This window comes from Rhododendron vialii, chromosome 11a, assembly GCF_030253575.1.
Source record: "Rhododendron vialii isolate Sample 1 chromosome 11a, ASM3025357v1".
Taxonomy (NCBI): domain Eukaryota; kingdom Viridiplantae; phylum Streptophyta; class Magnoliopsida; order Ericales; family Ericaceae; genus Rhododendron; species Rhododendron vialii.
The window spans coordinates 16,942,576-16,964,255 of record NC_080567.1 but is presented as its reverse complement, the minus strand read 5'-3'; the positions used below and the strand labels follow the sequence as shown (position 1 = coordinate 16,964,255).

The window sequence follows — 21,680 nt, the reverse complement described above, 5'->3', positions numbered from 1 at the left end:
TCTGATTATATTGAGCGGATCGGATTATCAAAATTCGATTGAAAACTTGAGATTTATTTAAAGGTCTTTTTAGAGGTCTCTGAACCCGCCCCTTTTTTTAATTTTAAAATAAGCCTATTATCTTGAAATTTGAAAATTACAACTCTGAATCTAATAAGCGAACCAGTGAAAAACGTGTTCTCTTATCACTCGTGACAATACAAATGAATGATTGATAGTTGATGAGTTATGTGCTCAAAATGCAATACGGAGTATTTATTAGTTCGATCAATTGGCATCTCGAAAACCCACGAAACAATTCAGTATTTTAAATACTTTCCTATTGCTTTGTTTGTCTACTGTATTAAATACTTAAGGTTTCGGGCAGAATAAAAAAAATGGAAGGAACACCAATACTGGGTAGTACTAGCAGAGCAGGTGGAGCATCGGGAGTATTTCCAAGAAACCATCAGATTCCCGACCGATCAGTTTCTCTCTTTTGTTCCTGTTCTGGGTTTTGCAATTCACCACTGAAGGAGTTAGTAGAGTTGAAGAACCTCAAATCAACAGAAACATTTCCTCTATTCCATTCGATCAGGTCAGGCTAAATGGTGAATCTAATAGGAGTATCTGATTATTCAATAACTTAAAAGATAATTTCATTGTCTTGGAAGACTACCCAATTGGGTTTAGTTTAAATTCTCAAGTTGTAATTTAATAACTTATTGTCATAGCTACTAGTAGATTGAAAAAGATGCATTGCGCTTGAAATTTAACCAAGGGTTATGATCTTTGGTTTTGTTATTGTTGTTTCTTTTTGCTGATAAATTCGTTAACGGCATATGAACAGTTGATGCATGTTATAAGTTATCATAGCTACTAGTAGATTAAAAAAAGATGCATTGGGCTTGAAATTTACCTTTAACCGGTTATGATCTTTGGTTTTGTTATTGCTGTTTTCTGCTGATATGTGTAGAGTTACGGTGTCGCGTTCCCATGTGATAAATGCATGAACTGTATATGAAGTGTTGATGCATGTTATATTTGTATTTCTGGTCCAATCTATTATGCATGGGGAACTTGTTAAGGATTTGGTTGCACTGGTAGTTTTATGAAAGAGCTGAGTAATATTGTCCATGTCGTTTGGGGTATATTCCTGATTTTGGGGTTTTGGGCTCTGCTTAACAATATTGGCTTTCGCATTCTGAATATTTTTCTTTCAATTCTTTAGTTTTCTGTGATCCCTGGGAGCAGATTCCTGATACAGTTATTCAGCATGCAGAAAGAAGAGGATTAACAAGAGGTTGGTAGTGTCTAATATGGCTGAGTTGGAAGCAACTGCGGTGACTTCTGACATGGAATCAGGAAATATGATTTTCGAGCCTATTCTAGAGGAAGGGGTCTTCAGATTTGATTGTTCTCCGGACCATAGGAATGCGGCATTACCGAGTGTCTCTTTTGTTAATTCCAAAGATCGGGACACACCAATGATGGGTAGTCAACAAGTTCCTTCTTATACCCCTACTTTTGAATGTGTTCATGGACAACAAATTGTTCAATTGGAGGTCAGTTATATATCATCTTTTATTGCATTCCAACCATTACTTTGTACTTTAATACGTACAACAATATGTCAATGTTCATTTGTGAATTTGCTGTTCATTTCCCTTATGGAATTGGATTTTGGTTCAATTTAGCTTCCGATTGGTACCTCATTCTATGGAACTGGAGAAGTTAGTGGACAACTTGAACGGACGGGGAAGAGAGTAAGTTATTTTGGCTTGTGATCATTTTTGAAATTTTTGTTCATTATTCTATGTACTAAGTAATTATGAAATAAGCAGGTTTTTACGTGGAATACGGATGCATGGGGTTATGGCCCTGGGACTACATCCTTGTACCAATCGCATCCTTGGGTACTAGCAGTTCTTCCAAGCGGTGAGGCACTAGGGGTTCTTGGCGATACTACGAGACGATGTGAGGTACATGTGAACTTTGGATTCCTGATTTGTGTCTTTTTCATGTATATGACTGTCAAGTGTCAAATGTTTAAGTGATTCTAAGTCAATTGGTTTTGGTTGAGCAGATTGATTTGCGGAAAGAATCGACTATAAAGTTCATCTCTCCATCACTGTATCCTGTCATTACATTTGGTCCATATGCTTCACCCACCGATGTTTTGATATCTTTATCTCATGCAGTTGGTAATCTCGTCAAGCGCTTGATAGTTGTTCCGTTAGATGTTCAATACAAACTTTTTGAATGCATTTTTTGACACAGATGCAAAGAGAGTGCCTACATATCAATATACGTTATTGATTCTATTCTCGACATTTCTTGGATGTATTCTACGTTTATTTTTCATCGGTGACAATTCTCTCAGCATAACATCTCTACTTTTTCAAATTTTCTCTTTAATTTGGAAATTCTTGCGATGAAAATTCTTGGACATAAGCATTCTACAATAAATTACAGCAGTGATACTAACAACTTTGGCCGCTTAAAAGAAAGGAAAAAAGGAAGAAAATATAGTGCAAAGAAAAAGACATAATCCTCAATCCATCTTTGTATAAATGCTGATATTTGATTGCAAAATAGGGCACACCTATCCCTTTAAACCAAAATTTCCTAATTTTGTTGGCATGTAGATGTGGGGGGGAAAGCAACTCAAAACCAGTACACTCACCATTGTGGATTGCAAGATATAGGCCCTTATATATTGACCTGTTTATATGTTCGAGAAGGGCATCTGAAGAATAGAGGACGAAAGAGATCTTAAATTGAATGATAGATGCTTTAAACGGAGAAATTTGATACCCTGCAGATTATGGATGTTAGTGCCTGATGTTAGAACACTTTTGAGCTATTTTTATTGTGTAAATACGGATCATGTAAGTACCGATGCTAATAACTAAAAAGGTCAGTATTACATGAACTCTTCCCTCCCAATCCGTGCTTTTGATCCAGTGAGCTATCGCTCAGCTGCTTCACGTATTACGATAGCTGTATTGCCCGAACGGGGTGCTAGGCCCTAGTGTAAGGGTAATTCAAGCCCGGTGCCTAGATTATGCATGTGTCTCATGTACTTCTATAGTGTTGGACAAACTTTGCTTACATCTCACATGGATAGGATATAGAAATCCTTTTCTTTCCCCTTAAAACCCACTTAATATCAAATATTTTTGTGCAGTAGATTACAATATCTGTTATCAGAATGTTATAATTTTGAATGTTTGGTACATGTCCATGCATCCATAATCAACTTTTGCACACACATTTCATGTCCCAATATTTAGGATTTAGCGAACTTCAATGCTTGGATATGATTACACTTGAGAGTAGATAAAAGTTCATGTTAATTGTTTGATGGTTTAGAATCAAATTACTCCCACAATTTTGTATTGGATGCAATTTTCTTTATTATCGTTTCTGATTCAATTTGGGCTTGATAATTGTAAACCAGTCCAAGAAAGTTCACACACTTTGTTGACACCACAATTTGTATTTCTTCTCTAGTTGTGCTGCATAGCCTGCACTAGTTTGTCTTCTGCTTCTAGTTGTAACTACCAAATGCTACAACAGTTAATTTTGTCATCAGGAACTGTATTTATGCCTCCAAAGTGGTCTCTCGGATATCATCAATGTCGTTGGAGCTACCGCTCTGATGCACGAGTTCGCGAGGTTGTTATTCTCTCTCTCTGAGTGTGTGTGTGTGTAAAGATGTATATGCATATATACATACACACTTGTATTTCTATGCGTTAGCCATTAAATGCCATATTCATTTTTAAGGGGATGTTTGTAGCTGATGTAGTACTTGGCATAGGATATATAAGCTTGATTTCTTGTTTTGCAAAATCATCTTTTTTTGCTTTTATCAAAAGTGCGATTGGGTAAGCTACCTTGTTGGTTTCATTCGTAAATCCATGTGACAAAGTGAGCCACCTGCTGCATGCTATAAGTTTTCTAATGGTATCTATAGTCGCTTCTAATTTTTAATCATTTTGTTAGCTGTAATCCCACTTAATGATTTACATGTGCAGATTGCCCAAACTTTTCGGGAGAAGGGTATACCTTGTGATGTAATATGGATGGATATTGACTACATGGATGGATTTCGTTGTTTCACTTTTGACCAGGCACGTTATTCCTTAGACAATTCTGTTGTGAATATCAAATTTTTTAGAGGCGAAAGCGCAAGGCAAGGCTTTTGACCTCTCATGAGGAGAGGCATAAGCCTTTGGAGTTTTTAGTTTCAGGCATAAGCCTTGTGTAAAGAGCCCTGTTAAATCTAAGTCCTTACTTCAATTAAGAAGATATATATTGCTAGTTCTACATTTCGTTTAGTATCCTGTGTGAGATACTCAGGATAAATCATGTTTTATTAGAAGTGGACTGAGCCTGAGTAGAAGATGGTTAGCTATCCCATGGAGCCTTCTAGATGAAAATTAGCATTTCATTCTTATATATAACAGGAGCGCTTCCCGAATCCAAAATCTTTGGTGGAAGATCTTCATCTCACCGGTTTCAAAGCAATCTGGATGCTCGACCCCGGGATCAAACATGAACAAGGATACTTTGTTTATGATAGTGGTACCGAAAGAGACGTGTGGATCCAAACACGTGATGGAAAGCCATTTGTTGGTACTCTACTACATGACTTCACTTTTAAACTTTTATCCACAGTCCTCTTTTTCCTTTGCTTCTTCTTCTTCATCGTCTTTTTCTCCTCATTTTTTCGCAATAATTAACATTTGCCTTGTATCCTTTTCAGGTGAGGTATGGCCTGGGCCTTGTGTTTTCCCTGACTTTACACAATCTAATGCTCGTTCATGGTGGGCTAGTCTAGTTAAAGGTTTCGTCTCTAATGGTGTTGATGGCATATGGAATGATATGAATGAACCAGCTGTTTTCAAGGTGATCCCCAGATCTCTTTCTTCCTTGAACTCATTTTTTTTCAATTGATTCATAGTCTTACTATGTTTCTTTGTAGGTCGTAACGAAGACGATGCCTGAAAGCAACATTCATCGTGGAGATATTGAACTTGGAGGTTGTCAAAATCACTCATACTATCACAATGTATTGTCTATATCCCTATTCTTATGCTGCAATTTATATTTCGATTAAGATCATATACCAGCATTGGTATTTCTTTTATTTTTTGGCTTCTGATAGACACTTAATAGTTAAGACTGATGCACTGGTTATACTTTACTCCTTTTTGTGGTTAACAATACAATTACCTTCATAACTACTATTTGATTATTTGATCCGTCCCACGTAGGTTTATGGCATGCTGATGGCAAGATCAACTTATGAAGGCATGAAATCAGCTGATGAAAATAAGCGTCCTTTTGTTCTAACTAGAGCTGGGTTTATAGGCAGTCAGAGGTATGCTGCAACATGGACAGGAGACAATCTTTCTACTTGGGAGCACCTTCATATGAGTATCTCAATGGTTCTTCAATTGGTACGTGAACAGTAGGTTTTGCAGAGCATGACCATAAATGTTGATTTTTATGTTGAGGGATTTCTCTATTGAGAGAGAAATTCTTCTCAAACAATTGCAATATGTGCTGTTGGTTTTGGAGGTCGATCTGATAAAATGGGAGAAAATATGTCTATTTTAAGCAAAACATGGTACTATTTAAGATCTTTTGGATATTTGACGTTTCCCTAATGATTTCCCCCCGTTATTTGCTACAAGCCTAATGAAAATTGACTTGAAATAGGGGCTCAGTGGTCAGCCTCTTGCAGGACCAGACATTGGCGGGTTTGCTGGGAATGCAACACCTAAGCTATTTGGAAGGTGGATGGCTTTGGGTGCTATGTTTCCTTTTTGTCGTGGGCATTCAGAAATTGACACCATTGACCATGAGCCTTGGTCCTTTGGGGAAGAGGTTTGTCCTTTATTCACTGAATTTATGGACATTTCTACTGCTTTTGGACTTAGTGATTTGGGTTATTTGGGTTCAAATGATTTTTCTGTAACTTTAGACAATACGGAGCTGATAGTAAACTTTATGTGTATGCATAGTTTGTGGTAGGAGTAGGACTTGATTGCATCAAAATCTACTCTTATCTTTCCACACGTGACTTCTTTTAGTCATCGTTGGACTGGAAAGAGTGAACTGCTGAGGCACATAAGTCCTAATTAATCACCACACAAACACATGCAAGCACACCTGCCTCCCCATACAAACTGCATCTCATACTCAACTGGAAGTAACATTCGTACTGTGAGAAATGATGACCAAGCAATCAATTTCCTTTGCATGCAAATGTAAGATGTTACTCATTGCTTCTGTCGAATAGCCTCCATGCTTTTTGAACCTGAGTATTGACTTCCAATTTCCACCATGTATTTCACCGCATTTGACCTCTGTATCTGTTACAGTGTGAGGAAGTTTGCCGCCTGGCATTGAAGAGGCGATATCGTCTTTTACCGCACATATATACCCTTTTTTACATGGCTCATACAAGGGGTACTCCGGTTGCAACTCCTACTTTCTTTGCTGGTGGGTGATGTAAAATACTTCATCATGTATTGAAGTTGAAGTACTTTATTTGATTTGTTGCTTATGTGTTAATGAACTGTTTTGCAGACCCAAAAGACCCCAGGTTAAGAAAAAATGAAAATACATTTATGTTGGGACCACTTCTAATCTATTCAAGGTTGGCATTCTCTTCCTTCCGAATGAAGCATTTAGTTGCCGGACTTTTATTCCTCTTGTATATCATACTAATTGAGATGGACTGAAGTTTATCCGATGATTGCCATGTTTACTTGCAAGCATTTCCTTTTATTGCATGAATCCATTATTCCTTATGTGTAATGGTTTTTCAAACTATAGCCCTTGACGATGCAAAATGACAAAGAAGGATTCATTTTAGCCAACCCTAGTTGAGTGTGGCACAGTGCTTGGCTTTGTTTGGGTTGGTTTGTTTTTGCTTATTGTACCACTAAATTGCGAAATTGTCCTAAAAACTCACTACAAAATTGCAGAGAAGATAGAATATGTAATTCAGTACAGCTTCTGTGATCTTTCTATTGCCTGGTGAAATGCTGTTTCCTGGAAATAGGTTGCCTGCCTGTCATTGTCTGTGCAAGTAGATATTTGTATTATAATGTGCCATTTCAATGTTGTATTTAACTCAATTTTTCCTTGTATGTTTTTTCAATAATGCTACCCACAGATTTTAAGAACAGATTTTGCACAGCAGTTCATGTGGCAAAAAAGAAGGGACCCACCACTCTCTCCCCTCTGAAATTTCTGCCCAAGACTGGCCCAAATTTCCACCGCCCAAACTCACCTTATCTTCTCCAGTGACTCCCGGCCTCCTATCCGGCATCTTCTTTGTCGTCTTCTCCAGTGAACGCATTGAACGAAGTCTATCCAAAATGAGAGATCCGAACAACGCCCTAGCCTGTGTCAAAACAAACACCAACAGTACCTACCGTTCACCAGGATCACCTGCATCACAATCGGAAACGTTCAACGACACCTCTCTCAGCGAAAACCTCCTTCCGGTTATGCAAAGCGCTTACAACGCACTCGTGGAACTCAATCTCGACAAAAACATCACCATCACAGCGGCGCACTAGCTTGCCGTGCTCGAGACGTCGTATCCGCCATTGGCCGGAGCTTTCTGGCGAGATCTGAGAGGATTCATCACTCCGATTTTGGATTTCCAGGTGAAAATTGGTTTGAACTTCCTTATAAACGCGTATCCGTACTTCGCATACAAGGGCAATCAAAAGCAAGTCCCGATCGACTTCGTTCTGTTCCAGCCAAATGCGCCGGAGAAGACGACGGGACGGCGCAGGAGAAGAGGCCAGGAGTCGCCAGAGAAGAGGGGGTGAGTTTGGGCGGTGGAAATTTGGGTCAGTCGTGGCTGGGGAGAGAAGCTCATGTGTCCCCGCTGGTCTTACTCCTGAGTTCAATCGGGTTCTTGGCCTAACGGCTCATGAGGCGATGGCGGCGGTTGGTGGTTCTGGTGGGACCTTCTGGCTGGCTGGTGGTGGGGCGGTGTTGCGGCGGTGGGCAGCGACTGTGGGGCTTGGACTGATTTGGTGGGCGGCGGCAGTGGTGTGTTTAGGGTTTGTTGTAGGTTTTTTGGGCTTTACTAGTTGGGCTTGTCCCATGTTATTTGGGCTTTTAGGCCTCTTGGGTGTTTGGACTGCGTCCCACTTGTTTTAACTGTTTTATCCGGGCTTTTAGGCCTTTGGGTGTTGGGACTTTGTTCCCTTTGGATGTTGCTTTGGTTGGTATCTTGCCAATCAAGGGTTTGGATCTCGGATTGGACTTTTCGTTCTCTCCTTGTCCTATTAATCTTTGTATCTCCTTCAAAGGTTAATAAAAAAATTTCGCCGTTCAAAAGGGAGAGAGAATGGTGGGTCCCCTTTTTTTTTGCCACATGGACTGCTGTACAATATCTGTTCTTAATATTTGCGTGGATAGCACTATTGATGTTTTTTTCTATGGTGATTAGCACTTGCAGTAGATGCCTCATTAACCTGCTATTGTCTTTGACTTTTCATCACAGTTTGTTTCCACTTCATAGATTTGATAATAACTCACACTTGTCCTATTGTGTCATTTTATTTGGTTTTTGTACTATTTAAGTTTCACATTTTTATAGCGGATGGGTGGTTTTTCTTCCTTTTTCCCTTTCTTGCAGGCTTGGAGTGGGACTGTTAATGTACTTTCATTCACACAACTTCTACTAACTTCTTGTTTCCTATTATCAGCACAATGTGTGACGAAGGGATAGATCAGCTGCAGCATGTGTTGCCTAAAGGCATTTGGTTGAGTTTTGATTTTGGTGATTCACATCCGGTATATATTCCAGTGTTTTGTAGATTTTTTATTCTTCTTTCTTGTATCCGCTAGTATCCAAGTTCTAGTTCTAATTGTATTGTTTTTGAATGGTTTTATGTATATGCCAGGATATACCAGCACTATATTTGCAAGGTGGATCGATTATTCCTGTGGGTCCTGCTATTCAACATGTAGGTGAAGCTAACCCGACGGATGATCTATCGCTGCTTGTGGCTTTAGATGAGCATGGTAATTTTTCTGCAGTTTGATGCCATATGATAAGTCTCAAACTAATCATCAAACTGCAAAATTGTTTTATTGCAAAACAAATTTGTAAGATCGGGAATGGTGGAGGATTCAAGCTTGCGTTTTATAAGAGTAATTGGAACCAGATGGTTGGCCATGAAAAGGGAACCATCGCCCATTGGTAATCCCATTTGCTGATTATTCTATCTACAAGGTTGACCAAGAGATCTCTGTGAAAAACGAAAAGCAGTACCATAGGGTCTTCTTGAAGGGGTTATCCATTAGTTGAAGAAAGAAAATATGGTTTGGTGACTTTGGTCCTAAGCTTGAATTCTGTTGTTTCAGTTTGAAATGGTCCCATATTTGGTTTCTTTTCTAATGGCTAGCTAACCTAGTTGGGCATACATGAGAAGGATTTTTCCAGTGGTATTATACATTGTCAGAGTGTTTAAGCTTCTGCTTATTGCAGGTAAAGCTAAAGGTGTTCTCTTCGAAGATGATGGAGACGGATATGAATTCACTAGAGGTGGATATCTCCTAACAACATATGTTGCTGAACATGAGTCTTCAGTTGTTACTGTGAAAATCGCCGAAACTGAAGGGTCATTAAGAAGGCCAAAACGTCGTTTACACATACAACTATTACTTGGCGGGTGTGCAAGGGTATATCTTCTGTTTGCAATGTACAAAGATTTATTTGATAGAAAATTGTTTCTTAACAAGCGTTCCTGCACTAGTGGAGTAGTATTTATTTTCTATTATCAGTTTACTTTATTTGCTTAACCAGCTTGATGCTTGGGGTGTCGATGGAGAGATTATTCAAGTCAAGATGCCTTCAGAAGACGAAGTGTCTAAATTGGTATCTACAAGTGAGAAACAATACAAGATTGGAATAGGTAATGTTGCTTAGTTCAATTATTCTTTAGTGCTATTTTTCCCCTCCTGATTCTTTTATCTGTTCACCACCAACTTGTCTTCCAAAATCTCACAAAGTGTAGTTGAGAAAGAAACTGTTTTACAGCCTATTCAACGCCTTCATGATGTTCCCTAAATCAGCAGATTCCTTTGGTTTGTTTTTTGTACTGTTTGCCAATGCATTTTTTTTTCTCGAACATGCCTCCTTGTTTTTAATTTTATTGTTAGTCCAGTTTCAGTGCAGTCCTGTATCATCTGTATAATATCTGACGTCATAATTTATGAAGCATTTTGTATGAAAGTTTTTTTTTTTTTTTTTTTTTTTTGAAATGACATGTATGAAAGTTCATTATTGATGATTTATGATTGTGTATGTTTTTGGTGGTGCAATGTGGCAATTGTATCTTAACTTTTCATGCACTGTTCTGAAGAATTTAGCGCCTAATGTGCATGAAAAGTAATGTTGATGGCACCTAAGGTCAGAATATCTTCAGTTATGTGTGACAGTGATTTGTGGTTACAAAACTGTCGTAATGATATTTTCTGATCTTCTTCTTTTTTGATGTGAATGGCACTAAGGTCAGAATATCATTAGTTATGTGTGACAGTGTTTGTTGTTGTTGTTGTTGATGTGTGACAGTGTTTTGTGGTTATGTTACTGTCGTAATGACATTGCTGATTAGCTGTTTTATGCAGAAACTGCTAGGCGTATTCCAGATGTGGAAAAGGTTTCTGGACACACGGGAATAGAACTTTCAAGGACTCCAATTGAACTAAAAAGTTCTGTTTGGGCTCTCAAGGTGGTTCCTTGGATAGGGGGAAGAATTATCTCAATGGAGCACCTTCCTTCAGGTAATTCTTATGTCTTTGTTTTATTGAATGAAGAGACTCCAGATTCTCTCTTTCATCTCAGATATCTGATTTTTAGAAAGGTGGATGCTTTGGTTTCATTGTCGGAGATTATTTCTTCTTCTTCTTGTTTGGTTTGGGTTTTCCTTATCTGTTTCTGTATCATAATTTGTTCAAAATGGGGATAATTTTTGCTTGAAGGGGTTTACATATAGATCATTAGGATGATACTCTTTAGTAAACAAGGCTTCGATTTGTTTTGGAGTACATGTATGGAAAATCATTTTGATTAGAAGATAAGACAAGAAAAAGAAGGATTTAGAGAAACATATGTATATTCTTAAGGCATTTATGACTCAGACCTAAACTAACTAGTGGAGCTCACCATGACCAGAGAACAAGTGAAAAGACCAAGTATTAGCAAAAGTACTTCTACTGTTATTCGCTTGATTCTATGGAAGAGCAAAAACTTTTCTTGTAGAGGAAGGAGTTCCTCAATTCTACATAAAAAAAGGTTTCTTGAAGTAATAAATGGGAAAAAAGTGATTCAAGATAAGTAAGGACTATGGTCTATGGGATAGATGAAAACCATAACCGAACACCTTGTTAACCTGGACTCCAAATGGGCGTATTATTGCTGGAATAACCAGAAGCTAAATAAAGTTAACAAAATGACCCTGATAATGAATGTCAAATTCCTACCTGCAAAAACTTGTCATAGTGTAACTCGAAACACATATTTATCAGCTCTTGTTGATCTTCTGTTGATAATCCTCGGGGATACTGTACCAGGAACTCAGTGGCTTCATAGCAGAGTTGAAGTCAATGGGTATGAAGAATTTAGCGGTACTGAGTACCGGTCTGCTGGATGGTCTGAGCCATATAATGTCATTGAGTGAGTCTCTGAATTTCTGTCATATTCAGTTGAAAGAGCATGTCTGTCAATGGAAACATCATCCAAAATTTTGCCTTGGACTTCAAGATCTGGCTTTCATGAAAAGTTTGGACAGGAATTTTTCTTTTTACTTTCTTTGTGTTGTTTCTCTTGTTTATCCTGGAAAACACAGTATGGCATTAGTTGATTAATGACCATAGTATTTTCGATACAAATGCAATACACTAATAGGTGTATAGTCTTAAAACTCGTCAAGTTCAAAGACAAAATGAACCAATTGTTTTGGAATGCTCCAAATAAAAAATGTTTTATTTTTCAGTTATAAATACGTTAACTTGTGTTTCATAATTTCCTTCCTTTACAGGAGGAATCTTGAGCAGGCAGGAGAGCGAGAATCTCTTATGCTAGAAGGTGATATTGGTGGTGGACTAGTCATTGAACGACAGATATCTTTTCCAGAAGATAACTCAAACATCTTCCGTATTGACTCAAGGATTTTAGCCCGTACAGTTGGTGCTGGTTCTGGTGGATTTTCAAGGTTTACCCTTGGTTTCCTTAATAACATTGCGTTGATTGTATCTGTTGGTGAATGGTGAACATGCCTCTGTGTCATAACTTCTATGAATGACCAACATATGTAGCGAGGCTTACAAGGGAAGAAGTAACTATCTAGAGGCCACCGATCCTTATCTTGCTTACATGATTAAAGCTCAATCAAGTGCTACGTTTGACATCTAAGTGGCATAAATATTAGTTTGTTGTCTTGTTCGTGCCTAGGTCCTTGTTTGCAAAGCCTTGTAGTTTTCGGAGGTATGGGTGCAAGATGTTGTCTACACATTATCTTAGGCTCTTAGCTCAATTCTACTCCCTGTTGCTATTAGTATTCTCAGTGGTTTTGTTACATATTCAAACTTATGCAAAGAATGCTCGTATAGGGAAATCATAGGCCATTACTGCAGCGCATAGGTAGTGAAAATTGGACATTAGCGTAACTGCCTTGACCTCCAAATTTTTAAAAATGACTGAAAATATCTCAGAAGTAGATTTGTTCTGTAATTCAAATGAAATTATGTGATATGTTATGATTACTATTTCGGTAATTTCTCTTCATTATGACGGACTTTTCAGGTTAAATTTTCCATTAATTGCCCCTACATGCATAGGTTATATTTATCTACATTTAATTTGTAGGCTTGTTTGCTTACGAGTGCATCCGATGTTCACACTCTTGCACCCTACGGAATCTTATGTCTCGTTCACCTCCATTGATGGTTCTAAGCATGAAGTTTGGCCGGAGTCCAATGAGATGTTTTTTGAAGGGGACCTTCGTCCCAATGGTAACTCTCTCTCTCTCTCTCTCTCTATTTGTGTGCGCGCACGTTTGTGTTGTAAGAGAAGGTTAAGCTGCTTGACAAAGGGAAAAAGAAAGTAGAGAAATGATTTTTAGTGCTTTTGCTTTGTTAACAGTTGATAGGATGTCGGATCTGTGTCCACTTAAATGTGTTAATCTGTGCGATTGAAGCCCACATAATCTTCGGTTTCAAATCTCTCAAACTAATACCTAGCTTGGATTCCTTGTCTGACCTTATTTCCTTTGGGAAATGCTTAACAAACCCTGAGACTGCCTTCAGGGTAGTTATTTTGATGTCACAATTCACCTTTTTGTCTATTCTTCGACGCTGCTAGTTAACAGCTATTTGATGATCAGATAGGCTTCTTCTCTTGTTTGACATATCTACAAAACCATCTTTCTGTTGTAACAGAGTTTTGACTTTTCTTACTAAGTTACCAGGATAATTTTATCAGAAAAAAGCTTCGAGACATGCTTCATCTCTTGCACATTTTTTGGATTGACAAAAGCAAGATGAAATGAATAAAAATAACTGCAAGGCCATAAATGTTATCAGATATTTTCAATTTGCATACATGCGCATGTCTAGAAGAGTTAACGGCCATGATTACCAGTTTGATTCACTATGCACGATCTCGTTGTGGGAAATTTAGCAATGGCCAAGTGAAATTTCTCTCTATTCTGATTGGAGCAGCTTTTAATTTATTTTCTTTTGTGGTATTAATTTCAGGTGAATGGATGCTTTTCGATAAATGTACTGGCTTGGGTCTAGTAAACCGGTTTAATGTGAGTGAGGTTCATAAGTGTCTTGTACATTGGGGAACCGGAACAGTTAATTTAGAGCTTTGGTCTGAAGATAGGCCGGTTTCAAAGGAATCGCCTCTTAGAATCTCTCACGAGTACGAGGTCACAAGTATCGCATAATCTTTGCTTTCCCAAGACAAAATAAGAAGCTTTTGGCAGAGGTTGCCAAAACGGTAAAGCAGAACGCTGCAGTTGCATCTGCTTGAGTACGTATCTGTACTTTTTCTAATCTTCTTTTACTTAGTAGAGTTGATTTCTTCTGAAGACAACGACGCTGTAACAAGAAAACCTGAAACATAGCGCGATTCAACACTTTCCGAATGATAGAGAGCGTCTTCCTGTAATTTGGGCATCACTCACTTAAAAACTGGGTTGCCATGCTACCTATTTGAGATGAAACGTGTTTTCCAATCCCCAATGGAACTATATTAAGGAATACAATTTCACATTGCTTGAGTATGGCATGGGCAATCACGTAATATAATGTTGGGGCCTCACCACCCAGGCCCTGAGGACTCTGTAGTGTAGGGGTGTAGTGTAGTTCATCCATCTTAGCAATCAATGGTCCGGATATAAAAAAGACTCTTCGCTCTTCCCGCGAAGAGTCTTTTTTAAATCCAAACCATTGTAAACACTTTGGACGGCTAAGATACTGCACTACAGGGTCCCCGGATCCCTCCACCTAATAGCTTAAGCTTTTGTCGGTTTCTTTACTATTGGAAGTTGCTTGTGAAGTTCCACGGTGGTTAATTTTGATGCAATGTTTTGGGACTTGGATTTGTTGAGGGGAAGAAATGAGAAGGGGAAAAAAAAATGGAAAAGTGAAATCATTTTGATGGGCAACCAAGAAAGCAATTGATATTTACAAAAAAAGAAAAAAACACTTTCGTCTTTTTTTCCAGTCTTTTTCTCTTCATACCTCTTGTTTCAGAATTACTGACTATACTGGTGTATCTGATAAACAAATTTTGAGATATTTGGCCGCCTTTTAGGGCAACCTGGCAAGAGTATTAAAGATCATGGTTTCAGGCCAAGTATCCTGAATGTGAACTTCAGCACAGGGGATGCTTAGTCTGTTTTTGGATCATGGATTGGAACTTGGAAGACAGACTATGGTAAGACAAGATAAACAACTGAAAATTCCAGAAAATTTTTTCCGCCCGACCCAACAGAGCATTTATTTCTGCATCTTTTCCCCTTTTGCTTAGTAAATTCCTCCGCGGCCAAACACGGCTTCCATCCTCTCTCAGAGCTCTTTGTAGTGTGTGAGTGAGCTCAAAATCAGCAGACTTTTAAGGCAGAATTCCCAGCCTAGTGCCCTTTTTCTCTAGCAGTTTTGGTTCCTAAACTCATTTTCCACGATCAACACTTTCCTTTTCCGGGGTTTAGGACAACCCATATTCTCTGGTACACATTCCTTTTGCTGCATCATCTCAACTAACGTGATATAGCATAAACCTAATACATAGTATACCTATAGACTAGCATATACATATCTCTCTCTATGTAGCTAGATCGATGGATAGATGGAAAGCTAAAAACCATATCAAATGAAGCTGAGCCTGTAAAAATGGTTCCCGGGCCATCCCCGGTGATCCCATTTCTCCTAGCACTCACCTTAGGACTAGTCATTCATGGTGGCTCCTTAATGAACACTGTCGCCTTAATCTCCGACGCAGAGCAAGCGACCCTCGATTTTGTGCTTGTCATTCCGCTTCTGTTTCTGCTTTTGGTTCACTTCTTGAGTGCAACGATCATCGTTCCTCTCGCTTTGGTTCTCATAACTTTCGTGGTTAGGAAGATGCTTCTCGGTCCTCTGGTTTTGGTATTCATCATTTACTTCGCTAGCATCTTCTTCCCTTCTCTGCAGACGTGTTATACCGGAAGTGGAACTTATCATGAGGGAGAAACGAATGAATACGAAGGGGGATCAACACTAATACTTGTGATTTTCCTCGTTCTTTCTAGTTTGGTGTATCAAGGAGATGGAAACAAATTGGGGCTTCTGTTGGTAGCCATGCTGCTCTACTTATTCTGTAACTTGCTCCAGTAAAGCTGTGTTTGGATCATGAACTTATGGACGTAAAAGAAAAGTTGCGAAAACGATAAGGTGATGTAAAACGGGAGATTTTGTGTTCAACTCTCGCTGGCAGTGCCTCATCCTACCCCGTTAACCGATCTTGTGCTTCAATTTCCTTTCCGAAAAGCCACGATCCGAACAATTTGATGCTCTCTTTCTCATCTAGCAATGAGCCATTCTCCTAACGATTTGATTCCTCCATTGTTGTCACTGTCACTATCCTTAACACTGATACAGTCTCAGCAAAGAGCTAAAATCTGATACAACTAAGGAACATATCTAGGCTATATATATTAGGATGAGAGAGAGAGAGAGAGAGAGAGAGAGAGAGGCATCATGTATATGTTCACTAATGAATCCAACAACAAACTCCATATTTTTCTTAGTACTAATAGGGGTTAAACATAGTACTTTTCAAGATCAATAATATCACAAGTCATAATATAAGTAGTTCAGTTCATCAACCAGATTACTGATCCTTCAGTGATACCCAAGTGGGGCTGGGGCTTCCTTCAGCTCATGTCCTTGGTAGTGAATGTCCTGCAATTCATTGCAATAAAACATCAACATAAGGATCAATTAAATGGAAAAAAAAATACTTATGTGAACGGGTTCTAGAAGACCAAACACAACCCACAAAATGATAATTTCTTTAAAAGAACCCATTTTCCAAATAACATTGGAAAGATGATTTTATAATCCGGAATATCATTCTCACTCAAAAATACAAAATATAAGGCCTAGTAAGTTACTACTAAAGCATATGAAGGGAAAAGACGATTACCGAAGCAAAGTGGTTAACATCGCGGTGGTGAGCCTCATCCGCCCTCACAATCACCACCACATCACGGAGGGTGGCTTCCGGCCGCAGCTGCCAGTAATCCACCGCAATGGCTGGAGCGGGTACGTTCTCAATCCTACCCGCGTCCGACTCCTTGAGGAACTCGGTGTAAGAATGGATGGCCTCTTCCTCCAAGTACCCAGTAACCCGATGCGCGAATTTCGGTGAAACTAGATAGCCCAAGAAGTAGGCGTTAAAGAAAACGCCTTGGACTGCGAAAACTAATGCCCGCTCGTACCACCTTGGCTTGGCTACTTCCACGAATGTCATGAGGTGCATCCGCTCATTTTCGGCTTCTTCTAGCAGGGCCTTGATCCACCCGCCGCTGTGCTCAAACCGCCGGATGGATTTGCAGTGGAGGAGCATTACTCCCACCATGCCGGGGACCGCCGCCACGGTTTCCAGCATCATTGCTCGACACCCATATCTTCTCTGTTCCACAAAAAAAACAGTTAGTGCTCATGACTCACACGATGATCAATGGTTTCATGAACCAGCCAAACAATAGTTCACAGAAATAGAAAATGTTTTTAACTCTATTAAATTTTTAAAAATGATTTTTTAAAGTTAAAATTACTGATTTTGCTATACAAACATTGGAATGAAACTGCTTCAAGGATTAATTTTCTGGGAACTAAATTCACAACTAGCAAGATTACGTGCATCCGAACATAGCCTAAGTTCCAAACAAAGCCTTAAGAAATAAAAAGCCAACTGTGAGACCATCCAAAAGATCTTTATGCTAATTTTCAAGATATTTTTCGTCCAAGACTGAAAAGAATTTCGCCAGGTCAAAAAGGTTTTGGTTGATTATACTCCTACATTTTAGAGAAAAATCCTTATATAGTATATGGATATGATCAAAACTTGATGAATAGTATATATAGTCAAAATCAATTGGTAGGGCTCCGCACGCTGAGTCATGTCACAACCATTGCATTTGTAGACAAAAATTGCTACGGGCACATCAGTTCGTGCATGCATAGATCCAGACACAAATGTTTTTTCGGGATTGTCCGATATATGTGGGTTCCATGTTAACCGTGAAAAACTCACTTGCTTCGGATGATTCCGAGAACATCTGTGTCCGTCTATGCATGCCAGTCTAACCAACATGATATAACACGGTATCAAAGTATATACCTATACTCAAACAAAGATTCTGCCAACTTTGATTAATAGTAATTCGGTTAGGGAGTAATAAAGAGAGTTTTTAGCTAGAAATGAAGTGTATCATTTACCGGGAAAAATAAATCGGTCAGGTATCTGAGAGACTTAACGGTCCAAAATGCAACTTTGTCCAAGAACGTTACAGGCACATGGTGCTTCTTCAGATCTATTTCCACATTCGCCTTGTACGTCTTCCATGGCTAATTTTAGATCCCACAAAAAGGGAAAAAAAAAGAAAAAGAAAAAGAAAAAACCCCCATATCAATACCATATTTATCAAAATTATGGGCTCGGATTGATATTTTGACATTTTACTATACGGCACTCGATTAAATTTTACAATTTGAATTATACATGTCTCGAATATATAATCTTATATGATTTTATATCCAGTATTGCCAAACAAGACTTACATGTATTCAAGTGCATGTTTCTAGAATTTTTTTTAATACAAATGCACATATAAAGGGGCGAATCCACGTTGAGACTAGAAGGGTCACGTGCCCTGGATTTTCAAATCTTCACTTAACCCTTACCAATCTAGAGTATATATCATGTAGGTCTTTAAAAATTGCACAAGTACCCATTAGCAATGAGAAATGATCCAATTATCACTTTTAACAAGTCTCAAAACTTGCGAAAACAACCCTTCAATCCACATGTTTAACTTTTCTCTATGAAAAATAGCTCTTTGTGTCTTGACCATATATAGATATATTCTCAATCTTTTAATTGCTCACTTTCGTACAAAATCCACGGCTAAAATTGATGTTTTTATCGCCGCTTAAATTGTTTTTTTGAGATTGAAAACTATTGATTTCTAATTTAATTGCTAGGCATTTCGATGTCAAAATTTACGTGTCATTGTACATGAAATTAGCACTTTTCGATGTACTAGTAAAAAACTGATCTCTAAATCCTATAAAAACTTGGCTTGGAATAAAAACAGGGGACGCAACTATATTTGAATCTACCTCAGACAAGTAAGCATCCACAACTCTGGACATAGATTGTTCAAAGTTGTGATCTATATACATCCACACGACTCAAGACATAGATGAGTTTAAAGTTGTGATACAGATATGAGAATAAATTCTATTCATCGTGGGTGGAAAATCGGACTTTTCTGCCGTGCACCGTCACTTTGCCATGCACCGTCACTTTGAACCTAACCTGTGTCATCGGGCCCATAGAGTAGCACATCCATGTAAAAATCAGCTTGATTGGACATCAATAAATATATTAAGATTTGATTTTTCGTTTATAAAATGGCCGGTCTAATTCTATTAGTGCATGAACATCGATTGAATTTTTTGCGTCAAAATACTAGTGGGCTCTATAATTTGGGACATTTCAAATTAACAACAAACACACCATATGACCCAAAATGACAGTGGTGAAAAATACACATGTTTCCACCACTGATGGAAAGAATTTAAACCCTTTCATATACATCTTACCCTAAAGCAGCTCCAGCGCCACTCGGTAGGGTTAGGATCTCATCCAGTTTGTTAATGTCCATTTTGGTCTGGTCGACGGCTGTGATTAACTCAACTAAATCCAAAGCTTCACCTCATGCCACACCCAAATCTCAGACTTTACTCTCAAAAGAGACAGAGAATGATAATAACGGAAGTTTGTCCACTTGAAGAACTTTTTTTCTGTAATACGTCCAGCTAAGCTTTTTGGCCTTGTTTAGCTTAAGCTAGCTTCTTCTTTTTTTATAAAAATTCACATATTTATGTATTAGTTAGTTTTTTTTGTCTTAGTTTAATTTTGGGATTGGGCCCCCAAGATAAGTTGAGATGCGTGTGAGCTGACCCAAACAGTTGAGTTATCAAAAAAAATTGTGAATTATTGGTTGTCTCGACGAGAAGAATAAAAAATGTAAAAAAAAGAAAAAAGAAAGATACAAACACAATACATTACACAAACACGTTCTAATAGAGAGTTGTCAAACAAAACCCTAGAAGATGAAAATTGTGTTATGTTGATGAGCCTACCTAGATTACAAAATTAAACATTGAATGTTGTCGAATAAAGTTTGAATGGTGTCGGTATTACCTATTAAGTAATGATTGTTTAATAATATGATCGGGTAATATTACACAACTTCAGCAACTTTTTTTAAAAAAAAATAACAATTTTGTGTTGGGATTTTTTTATTTTTTATTTACCTTTTCAATTCCTCTCGTCTAGACAACCAATAATTCACTTCTTTTTTTTTTTTATAACTCAGGTGTTTGGGTTAGCTAACGCGCACCTCAATTAATCTTAGGGGCCCAATTCCACCACCTACTTACAGGGTATCCAACTAAAGTCGGAGCAAAGTTTCGTATGAACTGACCCCAAATGATAATTCACGAAAACTTGACACAAACTAACAAATACAGAAAAAATTAAACTAGGACAAAAAAACTACTAACAAATACAAAGATATTTGAATTAGTCTAAAAAATAAGCTGGCTTATTAAGCCAAACATGGCGTAGTGCTTAGCTGGACGTATTAGAGAAAGAAGTTCTTGAAGTGGGACAAACTTCCGTTAACATTCGTTATTTCTTTTTTTAGTAAAGTCTGAGAGTTGGACGTGGCATGAGGTGAAGCTTTGGATTTTAGTTGAGTTAATCACAGTCGTTGACTGGACCAAAATGGACATTAACATATTGGATGGGATCCTAACCCCACTCGGTACCATCCTCCTTGGTGACCTTTCCCGGCGAAATCCCCCAATAACTCACGATCGCCTCATCATCAGTACCACCAGTACCGCCTGCAACGCCACCGGCCAATCCGGTCTCCACCTTCTCCTTCTCCTTCTGCACCTTGGCATCCAAAGCCACCGTAGAGGCGTTCCGCGCCCCCATCGCCGGAAACCTGATCCACGTCACCGCCGCCCTCTCCGAAGCCTTACCCGGATTCAAAGTGAAGAACCCGGCCGCCTCGTTCGGAATCTTGGAGGTAGCCGAGTCAGTTCCGATCGTGCGGACGGCGGCAGTCGAGAAGCATCTGGGAGGACCCACGAGGGAGCGGATTACCCTGGTCGCACCGCCACTCATCATCTTTGCTGGGCTAATTTTTTCAGGACAAGAAAAACACGGAAATGCGAGAGAAAGTTGGAATTGTGGTGTTGTTTGAAAGAAACGCTTTGCGTGTTGGTTTCTCTGTTTGGTGGGAGGGTTTAAGGAGGGTTTAGTTAGATGTATGGTTAGGCTCACAAGGCTCACATGCATGACGTGGGCAATTTGAAATGTTATTATTTTTTGAGTTAGAATATTTTTTTTTAAAATACCACAAATAAGGTCTAAATTTGGCCAATTTGTTCTTTAGAGGTTCATTATATGGAAAATTCTAGTGTATTCTAAAGGGGTTGAAAATGTATTGGGTCAACAAACTGGGGTTAACTCAATTAGCTAACAAGGTACTCTCTCCGTCCTGCAATGTTTGGCACTTTTGGGAATTCCCACTTTTAAGAGAAATTTTTTGATGTATAATTGATGAGCTAACCTTTCAATTTTACCCTTATGTAATTTCAACACTATTTGAAAATTTTCAAATTTGGGCCGGATACCAAAAAGTTTTGGCGGCAATTGTGGCTCCCAAATTGAAAAGTGTAATTTTGTTTCTTTGAATTTTGAATAGATTGTTGTTTAGAGTGCAAAAAAAAGGGTAAAATGGAAAATTCACCTAATTTTGCTATTGACTTTTCAAAGCAGCCAAATATTATGG

The 21,680-nt window shown here is 38.5% G+C and overlaps 2 protein-coding genes and 1 long non-coding RNA gene across 4 annotated transcripts; 2 read left to right on the top strand and 1 right to left on the bottom strand.

The window, feature by feature from the left end:
* The first annotated feature begins 297 nt into the window (after positions 1–297).
* Positions 298–14,321, top strand: LOC131306639 (uncharacterized). 2 transcript variants are annotated; one of them, XM_058333021.1, is made up of 23 exons: positions 298–577; positions 1,262–1,544; positions 1,677–1,745; positions 1,824–1,961; positions 2,066–2,183; positions 3,578–3,660; positions 4,023–4,118; positions 4,455–4,623; positions 4,754–4,896; positions 4,973–5,059; positions 5,265–5,450; positions 5,713–5,880; positions 6,378–6,498; positions 6,586–6,655; positions 8,733–8,820; positions 8,931–9,051; positions 9,518–9,711; positions 9,836–9,944; positions 10,660–10,815; positions 11,605–11,707; positions 12,072–12,245; positions 12,899–13,044; positions 13,789–14,321. In XM_058333021.1, the coding sequence occupies exons 1-23, from the start codon at positions 378–380 to the stop codon at positions 13,980–13,982; spliced, it is 3,216 nt and encodes a 1,071-aa protein (XP_058189004.1). In that variant the 5' UTR covers positions 298–377; the 3' UTR covers positions 13,983–14,321. The 2 variants fall into 2 exon arrangements, with proteins under 2 accessions (XP_058189004.1, XP_058189003.1); XM_058333020.1 differs by having other exon boundaries at positions 338–577; positions 1,247–1,544.
* On the top strand, positions 7,529–8,361 carry LOC131306690 (uncharacterized). Its single transcript, XR_009193980.1, has 2 exons — positions 7,529–7,676; positions 7,773–8,361. It is a non-coding gene; the product is annotated as an uncharacterized LOC131306690 (long non-coding RNA).
* Positions 14,322–16,263: 1,942 nt separating the features above from the next.
* On the bottom strand, positions 16,264–21,154 carry LOC131306653 (ubiquinol oxidase 2, mitochondrial-like). Its single transcript, XM_058333041.1, has 5 exons — positions 20,646–21,154; positions 19,414–19,441; positions 18,025–18,153; positions 16,727–17,215; positions 16,264–16,482 (listed from the first exon to the last, which is right to left on the bottom strand). The coding sequence occupies exons 1-5, from the start codon at positions 21,011–21,013 to the stop codon at positions 16,423–16,425; spliced, it is 1,074 nt and encodes a 357-aa protein (XP_058189024.1). The 5' UTR covers positions 21,014–21,154; the 3' UTR covers positions 16,264–16,422.
* Positions 21,155–21,680: the final 526 nt, after the last annotated feature.